Source organism: Osmerus eperlanus, chromosome 2 (genome assembly GCF_963692335.1).
Source record: "Osmerus eperlanus chromosome 2, fOsmEpe2.1, whole genome shotgun sequence".
NCBI lineage: Eukaryota > Metazoa > Chordata > Actinopteri > Osmeriformes > Osmeridae > Osmerus > Osmerus eperlanus.
This window is the reverse complement of record NC_085019.1, coordinates 5,374,519-5,385,387: the sequence shown is the minus strand read 5'-3', so window position 1 is coordinate 5,385,387 and position 10,869 is coordinate 5,374,519. Positions and strand designations below refer to the sequence as shown.

General features: G+C 46.5%; 1 protein-coding gene across 1 annotated transcript in view; it reads right to left on the bottom strand.

Annotated features, from left to right (window-relative positions):
* LOC134008508 (ras-related protein Rab-26-like) overlaps window positions 1-10,271 on the bottom strand; it is a 45,419-nt gene extending 35,148 nt beyond the window's left edge. Inside the window, exons 1-2 of the mRNA XM_062447925.1 lie at window positions 9,837-10,271; window positions 6,715-6,825 (exon numbers count right to left, since the gene is read on the bottom strand). Coding sequence (XP_062303909.1) covers window positions 6,715-6,825; window positions 9,837-10,025 — 300 coding nt within the window. The 5' untranslated portion in view covers window positions 10,026-10,271. The remainder of the gene's footprint in view (window positions 1-6,714; window positions 6,826-9,836) is intronic.
* Window positions 10,272-10,869: the final 598 nt, after the last annotated feature.

Sequence of the window (10,869 nt, the reverse complement as noted above, 5' to 3'; positions counted from 1 at the left end):
GAGGCTGCTGGGGAATGGAAGGAGTGAGCGAACAGGGAGAGGAAGAAAGGAGAACTAAAGGACCAGGTGAAAGAGGAGGAAGGTTACTCGAGGCAGAGTGTGGGGGATTTGAAGGTATTTATTGAATACACTGTAGGGGCAAAGTAATGCCCACACCCACACATATGTGGCCCTTAACACACATACACACACAGCAATACCCACATTCAACAAGCACATAGATAATGCCTTCCTTTCTCATAATACCGGAAAATAGCTGGTGAGTCAAACCGATAAGAGGGCAGTGACAGGCCTGGCCAGGGACATAACCAGCCAGTGGAGAGAGGGGAGTGCTCTCCCTCCTAGCTGGGGAACAGGCCCTCTCAGGCCCTGTTCTCATCAACCCTAGCTCCAGGCTCTGGCACCAGTAGGCCCCTGATGGGAGGCTCCATGATCGCAGGCTGCAATAATGAGCCTGGATACCTCAGCTCCTGTCAGTCAGTCAGCCACACACACACACACACACACACACACACAGGCTGGTGCCTGGGGATGAAGAACAACCACTAGACTGGCAGCACATTCTTATCGGGATTCTATCTGTGTGTAAGAGAGCTGTTAAGGATCACAGAGTATGAGCTGCAAACACAGACACGCACATACACACAGTCCAGTAAGTGTTGTTTTATTCATCGTATAGGCAGAAAAAAAAGCATGAAGAGGGACAGAGGTGAGCCTTGTGACCCACCCATGAGAACCTGAACAACAGGAAACAGGAACTGGACATCACTGCAAAAGACACTGGGAGGTGTGAGAGTGCACGTGTCTGTGTGTCTGAGAAGCAGCCAGCAGTGTACCACAGGCAGGCTGAGTGCAAAACCCCTCTCAGTGTGTGTGTCTCCCCTGAGGTCCTCCAATCTACCAGCTCCGGAACATTCCGATCACCCCTTCAATCCCAGTGACCTGACGTGCTGTTACCGGCTGCCTCCCTGATCAAGCAGGGTGTTTCAAGTGTAGATCCAGGCCCCCGGGGGCAGAGTGATCTCTGGCAGGCTGCCTGGCCCGGGAGAGGGCGGGGCTTGGGGGGTGGGGACGGTGGGCGGGGGTCCCACCAACGGCCTCACACGGTTGGCTGCTCTGTGTGGGAGGCAGGGAGGGAGGGAGGGAGGGAGAGAAAGAGAGAGAGAGAGAGAGAGAGAGAGAGAGAGAGAGGGAGGGAGGGAGGGAGGGAGGGAGGGAGGGAGGGAGGGAGGGAGAGAGAGGGAGGGAGGGAGGGAGGGAGGGAGGGAGGGAGGGAGGGAGAGGGAGGGAGGGAGGGAGGGGAGGGCTCCTCTCCCTCATAGACATGCAGCGGACGGACTGGCAGACTGAGTTTCCTCCAAGGTGGGGAGGGTAGGTAGACTACGGGGGAGAGGAAGATGGGTTGTTTCGCTGGCATTCCGAGCACGTCGGAAATTAGCATCAAGTGAGAAGAAGGTGAGATGGAGGGGGCTGCTAACTGTCTTTGAAGGAGGAGGGGGAAAAGATGCTTCATCACAGCATCCAGCTCCTCCCCCTTGCCTCCTTTCGTGCCATGTTTTCCTCTTCCCCTCTCTTGTGTGCCTACAAACCTCCACATGCCTTGACCTCAACTCTGCTCTCTTTCTCTCTCTGTCTCTGTCTTTCTCTCGCTGTCTCTCTCCTTCCTCTCTATTTCACAAATTGTTTTGTGAGAAAGTGCCTACTGCCAGTTGACTCTCCAAACGGCTATTTCCCTGAACTATAATGGTTGTCATGGGGACAGTCAGCTCCACTCCTCGAGGTTTTAAACCGAAGCGTAATGTTGTCCAGAGCTAAATGCTAACGCTAAAGCATTTAGTGGTTCCAATTTTCCCAGAGGCTTGCTTGCTATGTATCCACCCTCAATTTGCTAAATGAAATTTGTTGTTGGTGCCATATTTCTACTTTTGCCCTCATCATGGTCTCTGGAGAGCAGGCAATGCTGCCAGAGGACCTCTTATCACACATTATTACAAGCCATGGAAAGAAACATTGATAGCAGAAATAGAAAAGGCAGACTGGAGAATTGAGTGGCAATGTTGGATTATGAACGCACAACAAATCTGTGTAGTCCATGAAATGATTGGTCTGTGAGTGAGGTCATGTTTGAGACGGTAAAAATGTATATTGTTCTAGACAGTGGTTCGGTGTGTTGATGGGCTAACAAGAAGCACAAGTCTGTGCCATAAAGTTACTGATTGACACCCCTGGGCGTCAATCAGAAAAGGCAGAGGTGGTGATCTTTGAAGAAAGTTGTCCAGCTGGTAGCAAGAACTGAAATGAATACATAATGACCATTCTCTCCTGTTCTATCTTTCTCTCTCTGTGTGTGTCTCTCTCTCTTTCGCTTTCTCCCTCTCACACACCCACACATGAAAACACCCTCCCACATACCCACCCACATACCCACCCACACCCCCACACACAAGTATGCTGCAGTCCATAAAACCATCAAATGTCTCCACAAAGTGTTGTCATTATCATTCATTCCCAGTTCAGTATCAATAGGAAGATGTTGCATGCTAACAATTTTTTTTTTAATGTAAATGTTAAATGTTAAAAATACAGACAAAATCAAGAAATAAGTCAGGAAAGGTCTCCTACTTTGTTGAAATGTTACATGAGATTAAAAACCCCTCGGAGGATAGCGCAGAGAGCAGGTTTTGACACACAGCTTCTCAGTCTCCTACAGTAGATCATGAGGCCAGGCGTCATGCAGTGTAACAGCGTAAACCCAGGACCTATCCCTACATACACATCTATCACAGAGCTCTCTAACACTGGTCTTGGAGACCTACTGTCTAGATCAGGCTTGGAGAGCTGTGATCCAACACGCTTGGTTGAACAAGCTTGAAGCCAAAACCCTGTGTTAGAGTGTATCGACTGGGTACTGTCTGCTTTTGTATTACCCCTTTTAAAACCTGTTTGCCTGGTAAAGAACTCATGGCTGTACCTCGACCAAGTCTTTGGATTTTCCTTATTGCCCTGTTTGCCAGTAACCCGATCTTGGACAGTTAATGTTCTCCAAGGCTGTGGGAGGACAATACAGAAGTTTTCTATGCAAGCCTAAAAGGATGGCAAGCAATTCACATCCTGTTGAGGTACATCACGCATCTATTGAAAACTCAAAAAGAAGGCAAAACTGGAGAGAGAATGGACGAAGCACTACTCAGAAATAAACGTCTCTGACATTTCATCGACGTGACATTGAAAGTAGCGGTGATGTTCAGGTGAAGGAGATTAGAGATACAAAGAGAGTATGTTGCCCGAGCAACCAGAGTTGAAAACGACGTGACGAACAGTTGCCTCACATTTTCAAAAGTGTTTTTTTTTTTTTTTTCAAACTGCCGCTCCGCCACGCTTGATGACAGCTTCATAATAGAGAATCATTAAGCCTCCAGTGAACGCCAGTCAACAGAGTGCTGTTGCTTTCGGTGCCCCATTGAAAACGTGGCAGGCAGCCACTTCTAATAACACTTTTTCCGCCTAGTGTTTCTATTAATTATATAGTTCATGCGGATTATGTAAGCCATTGAATTCAACGCAGACAACACTCTGATTGATGTGGTAAATGTATGCTGAGAGGGCCATTGCAGGCTTACATAACTGTGCCAAAATTGAACAGAATGGAATGGAAGCACTGGCGTGTTTACATAATCACAAAAAAAGAAAATATGAATAGGGACTCTATCGACAACCATTAACACAAAGTGTTAATGTGTCTATTTAAACCTATTTTTTGAAACTATTCATGGTGTTGTCTGGACACAACGAAACACAATAGGAACTGGGAAAAGAAGCTGTCCTACTGTACGCGGTCACCTAGACAACCATTGAAGCTATGCAGATCAAGACTATATTTGGGGCACTACTGTACAATCAGGGGTGAGACAATGGAGTATGTGAGCCTCCATTTTCCTCCCTCCCCATTCTCCTCCCTCCACTCTCCCTCCCTTCTCATCCTTCCCTTCTCCCTCCTCACTCCCCCCCTTCTCTCTCCACTGTCTATCCACCTGTGTTTTACAGTTTCAACAGATTCATTGTAAAGTCTTAAAAGAAATGACCCAGAGCCAGCCTGGATCCAACGCGAGAAGGGACCCAACCAGGGTTCTCTTATCCCAGAGACAGAGCATGAATGTGGGAATGAACCTAACTCAGGGTCCCCTGGAAGGAGTACTGTTGAATGCCTGCTAAATTACACATGGTAAAGAGGGGCAGAAGAGACAGAATGAGGTATGGAGGGAATTCATCAACACCCTAAGGAGAAGAGAGTTAAAATAATACGTATAAATGGATGGAGAATAAGAAAGTCAGTCTCTCTGTAAATCTCTCCAAGCACGTAATCAACAGTACGTGAACTGTGCGTGTACACGCATGCATGTGGGGTGTCTGTGTGTGTGTGTGTGTGTGCAGTAGTACGGATCACATATCTCTCCCCTAGACACAATTCAACACACAATGCTATCAGTGCAAACCCCACGTGCTGAGCTGCGAGATAAAGAAGCCATCTGAAGTCCATTTCAGCAGCGGTGGTCAGCTAACTGAAAACATTTCGCTAGCATGCGGCTGGGCAACAGTAGTCATTAACGCCCACCAGCACCCATTCAGAGGCTGTTTATGCCGCTGATGGAGGCTGGAGTGGAAGCTGAGAACAGTTTGAGGCAGCTTCATCATAATCCAGACATTTCAGAGGCCGATGCAATCAGGTGACAGAGGCATCTCCTGACCTCAGTCTAAGTGTAAACAGACAACCAATCAAAGGCCTCCAGTGTATATTTTTACCTCAGTCGTCACTCCTTGAGGTGATGTGTATATCAGTTGACTGTTTTAACACACAAAGGTCCCAAAGGAACTATTTAAGCCTCCTATATTCCAGTATGGAAAATAAAAAAGACTTTGAAATTCAACTTAAAACAGCAGAAGTGAACTGTGCACTTGAACAACAGTACTGATATTCACAGTCCAAGGTTGCACTGTTTCATTCCTCTATGGAGACTATCATGGTCTCTTGTCATGCTCTTATTTCAGTGCAGCAGTTTGGTTCTATGCTTCCTTCAGAGAGTCGAGAGCCAATTCGAAGGTCCTTCATTCTGCTTCTCACTGACTCATCATCGTACATTTCTGTGAGACTAAAGCTGTGTTAACATACAGCAGCAGAGACAAGCTTTGATGAATTTAGGCCTATAAACATCGTTCAGTTATATCGTTGATATTTTCTGAAATTCAACATGTCAAATCGTCTACAAAAATGAGAGGATCTTGTTACGGTTGTTGTATTTGATCCTATTATAGTGAAACAGTAGATCTAATACTGAGAACAAGCTGCAACTTAAACAAGCTGAAAGCCCAAATAAACAACATGAGGTGAAAAAACTAGTCTTTTTCTGCTGCTTTGATGTGGAAATCTCATCAAACCCCATTCTAGGCAAATTGTCTTTCTTTCCACCACCTAATATGCCCAGTATTGTCTAGACTAAAAATATCCCTGTTCCCTGAATCTCTCTCCCCACATCTCTCTCTCAATTTCCTTCCCCTATTTTCCTCCCTCCTCTTTTGGTTTCCCTCATTTCCTTCTCTCTTCTCCTTTTACCTCCTCTTCCTCTCATGAGTTCTCTTTTTCTCCCCTTCCTCTCCCACCTCTTTCCTCCTCGCCCTCTCCTATCTCGTCTCTAATCGGCTTCACTCCCTCCATCTATTTTCCTCTCTCTTCCTCCAACTCGCCTCTTCTCTCCAGCCCTCATCTTCTCCTCTCTTTCGCCATCTTCCTCTATCGCAGTGGAATTGTTGACTGTGTCTGGTATGTCAGTACACATGATAGAATGAGATCGAAATGTGATGGACACATCGTCGATGTGGCTGTTTCCCGTCTGTGTAAAGGCCACACGTTCTCCTTCGAGCCCAGCAGAAACAGAGGAGCAGAACAAGAACAGCAGCTATGGAACCGCAGAAGTAGAACCAAAGACACAGAACAACAGAAGAAGTGTGTCTGAGCAGTGAGGACAAGCCATGCTGAGCAGAAACGGCTGTAAACGAATCATGTCATGTTCTCCAGCGTAGCGCGATACACATTGAAATAATACCCCAGTAAAACAAAGACGACAGTGTGTCTAAGAAGAACCAGAAGGCTTGGCGGGGAGCTTTATGTTATTCAGACTTCAGGTTGCTTGCTGCCATACTGGGAAAGCAGTGCAGAAAACCCTGGCTATTGAATGAAGGAGAGACCTGAAGTCCAAGGACTGGACTTAATCATAGTGGTGTGAGGTCTGAGTAAAAGCATTGTACTAGCAGAAGAATGTTGAAGTTTTGAGTGGAGCACGCACTTACAAACTCACTGTCCCTCTCTCTCTCTCATTCCTCGACATGATTCCATTCTCCCATGGGGACTTGAAACTGGCACAGATGAGGCCCCCTCCAGCTAAAGAATCTTCTGGATTGAAAGCATGTCAAACTAATTTGAGAATCAATATCATATCCACTGAGACCTACCACACAGGAAATGCTCCTTGGCAGGGGGCTGAAGACCGTTCCATGAAAAGTCGATTAAAACTTTATGCCAGAAATGGCCCCATTTGTGAAAACGTGTTTGTGTTTTTACATAGACGCTTGTGTTGAATGTTTAATGCAGACAATAATCAGTAGATGCATGTATGTGTGTGTGTGTATGTGTGACTCCTCCCCTAGTGGGTATGTACTCACCCGGAAGTCGATGCCCACAGTGGATATGAAGCTTCCTGCCAGGAAGGCTCCATCTTTGAAGCGCACCAACAGACAGGTCTTTCCCACCCCAGAGTCTCCCACCAGCATCACCTGGAAGGCAGGCAAAGAGGGACAAACTCAGCCATGAGGCGCAACGCCTAGCACACTGCAGCATATCAACACACAGGTGAAAGAAAGACTCAATACAGTAAAAAAAAATGCCTGCAATGCGGTGTTTCCAAAATGTGTCGGCAAAATGAGAACTGAGAAGGACAGAAAAATACTTTTCTTCTCCTTTTCCAAATGTTCAAAAAAATAAATCCAACTAAAGTGTAAAACTTTGGCTTTGACACTGTCACCTGCAGACTCAGACCACCAAGAATCCTTACAACCCCTTACTCAGGAAACAAAGACATAAGCATAAAGTAACGTGCCTTTCAGAAAGCAAAAATACAAAGAAGCTACTCTGACTAGGCTATATTTGCCATCTGGTTGTGTGTCTTTGTTTACTTTGAATATAAGATAAATGTACACTCATTAGATCAGGTCATCCTAATGCAATTACAAACCCGATGTCTTGGTTTCTGGCCAGTGGAGATAACCGTGACTGGGCAGCTAAATATCAGTTATTGTCCTTCATTCAGTCCAGAATTAGACACATTGTGTGTGTTGGTGTGTGTGTGTGTCTGTGTGTGGACATGTCGGTGTGTGTGTTTGTGTGTGGGAGGTGTGTGTGTGTGTGTCTGTAAGGCAGACCACGGTGGAGCTGGCAGCTGTCCTCTTTTTCTCCAGGTTATGATGAAGTTATGGATCTGATGTGATTAGTCTTATCAGGTTAAAGGAAGGAGTGTAGAGTATGGGGCTGGGGGGAATGTCAGGGTTTAGGGGAGTGGGGGCGCTGAGGAACCTCCCTGAGGGGAGTGGGGGGTGGGGTTATCAGAGATATTGCAGCAGAGGGCATCTCTATGCCACCCTTGTCTCATCATATTCAGTTGACATCTCATATCTGCTCGTGCCTAGAGTCCCTAGACTCTTACGTCCTCTCTCGATTGTCTTCTTTTCCACTTTTCTCCTCCTCCTCCTACCCCCTCCCCTCCCCAACTACTTTCCTCTCCTCCCCTCGCTTTTCTCCTTTCCTCTCCTCTCCTCCTCTCCTCCTGTGTTCTCCTCCCCTCAACAGTCCTCTCCGCTCTTCTCCCCCTGTCTCCTCCTCTCCTCAACCCTCCTCTCTAGTCCTCTCCTCTTCAGCCTCTCCCCCCCCCCCACCCCCCCTCCTGCCTCCATGGCCAGAGTGAGTCGAGCAGACTCCAGCCGTGGTGGCGTTAATCACGACGGAGCCCTGCGCTCGTCTAGGGATGAGAAATACAGCTGCTGCCTCTGTACAGCTCAGCCGTAATAAAGATCCAGCTCACCAAACGCTGGAGAACACCCCCCACCCCGCCCCCCCCTCATGACACACGGGTCCACAAATCAAGTGCTCTCCATGTCTCTCCTGGGGCCGCTAAACCGACGAGGAGATTCGGTGGTTTCTTTCTCATCTGGGGAGACTGCATGGGCTCTCAGCTGCCCACGGAGATCCAGTACGGTTAGCTCTCGCCAGGACAGGCATCCACAATCTGACCATGAACAAAAACTCTGCCTTAGAGGTTGGATGATGTCATCTATTCATTTAGCAGATGCTTTTATCCAGAGCCACGTACAGGGGCATTTGAACCTGCAACCTCTTTACCTGTAGGTAAATGCTCTACAACTGAACTATTTCCATTTTGGCGTCCTTTTGACGGCGGCATGCCCTTTTGACGTAAACCTTAGCAGTCTTGTCTATACTACATATTTTGAGATGTTAAATAACTACTGGCAGAAACCTGCCATTAGCCTTAGACAGGGAGTTTCTCCCGAGGGCAGGCACACCTGTCAGTCATTAACGAACCATTATGCTAACATCCGCAACTCTATTTATGTCACACATTCTCATGCATAACCGCCTATGGGGAGGGGAGAGGACGAGAGGAGAGGGGAAGAGAGGATAGAGGAGAGGAGAAGGAAGAGAGGATAGAGGAGAGGAGAAGGAAGAGGGGGGAGGAGAGAGTCTTGCTTACTGTAAAAGATAAATTAGGTTAAAGAAGAGAAATGGCGCTCAGGGGGATGAAGATTAATTCCAATACTCAGAAATGAGAAACGGAGAAAAACAAAAAACAAACATGGAGTCACTTCAAACAGCTACTTCAAAGACTGCAGGCACACCCTCTCCCACAGGGGGGGGGGGGGGGGGGGGCAAGGAGAGGGGGTGTAGCTCCATCCAATGTGAGGCAGTTGCAGTGTGGTTTGGCAGCATAGCTCAATACACGATAGAGGGGGCAAGAGAGATAAGTTGTGGAAAGAGACAGTGAAGGAAGAAGTAAGTGACATAGTGTATTTGTGTTTGTGAGAGAGAGAGAGAGAGAGAGAGAGAGAGAGAGAGAGAGAGAGAGAGAGAGAGAGAGAGAGAGAGAGAGATACAGAGAGAGAGATACAGAGAGAGAGATACAGAGAGAGAGATACAGAGAGAGAGATACAGAGAGACAGAGAACAAGAGAGAGAGCCTTTTGAAGTAAGGATGGATCTCACAACCTGTTGCTTATCCACTAATTCTACACAGCAGCCTTGGTGTCAAGACATTTAAAGGGGATTCAATCTCTATTGGCTATATATATATAAGGCTATAAGGCTAGGTTCATGTGTGGTCTTTATATTCTAATCCATGTGAGCAATGTGAATCGTAGGTCTCAGAGCGTAGGTAGGGTGATATCGATTGTGTATATTGACACAGCTGCCGAGAGGCAGGGGGTTTAGAGCAGTATGATAAGTATTGCGATTTCAGAATAATATCAAACACACAGGGAGCACAGATAACATAAAAGGTCACTGACGTAAGTGATAATCAAAGACAATAACAAACACTGCAATTCACATATTTATTCAGTGGTAAGCTTGCTTTATCATACACAGTACACACGTGCAAATATTATTATTGTTTGTATTGTGACGGTGGTGTGAGAAGCCTAATAAGTTATGAAATGCAATTATATTTTATATTGTTTACAAAGACGCGGGTACAACAGCGTGTTGCAGTCTACACTTACCTTAAAGGCGATGTCGTAAAACTCGCTGCTGTTGCTCAGTGACGGCCGGCTAGGATGGACCACGCCGTTCGCTTGAACCACACCGCCAGGGTTAGTTTTTCCAGCTGTCCCGTCAGGCTTGCCCGTCGGGCTACCTGTAGTTGGACTGCTGCCGGCGTTTTTGCCTTTACCCGCCTTTTTACGGGACATTCTATCTATCTACTAGCAAGTTTCAGAATTACCTTCGAAATCGACGCAAATACTCTTGAGATCGATTCTCTAAATACTGATAACAAAGGAATATACTTTAAAAGTTACGCATCGCCAGACTAAATCGTTTTTTCTTTGGTTTTCACCTGCGAGTCGATGACATGGTTTTGTCACTTCTGAAGTCTCTGCAAAACAACTTGTGTGAATTGTCATGCGTCTTCCTGCGTTCTCCTCTCTCTCTCTCTCTCTCTCTCTCTCTCTCTCTCTCTCTCTCTCTCTCTCTCTCTCTCTCTCTCTCGCTCTGTCTCTCTTGCTCTCGCTCTTGCTCTCTCTCTGTCGGTCTCTCTCACACACACACTCTTCGTCTCTTTCTGATTTGAGAAATGGGAAGTTGTAGATTTGTAGAACACTGCCGATGTTTGTTCTCCACCTTTTCCTGTTCTGTTTCAGAAAAGATAAGGCTCGCTCGCTGACCAGTCTGTCGACATTTCTCTTGATTGCTCGCTTTCTCTAAGACCTCAACACAACCTCTTCTAACAGCCGAGCGCGCGGTATCACCAGCCAGCAGTTTGAAATAAAAAAACACGCTCCACCTTGCGAACAGGGCTTGCAGGATTGTTCATAGCCTGCTGTAATAAAAAACACAAGTCTTTGTGTTATGGTACAAGCTTCTCACATCTTCATCAAATATTTTTAATAAAGTGTGCGTCAGGTTGATAGACCCATACAAACTTTAACAATTGATTCAAATAAACTGACAGGCTTTTTTAGGAAGTGCTCACTGGACGCAGATAAGTAGGTCTACGCACAGTTAATTCGAAGGACACTGAAATGAATGTAAATA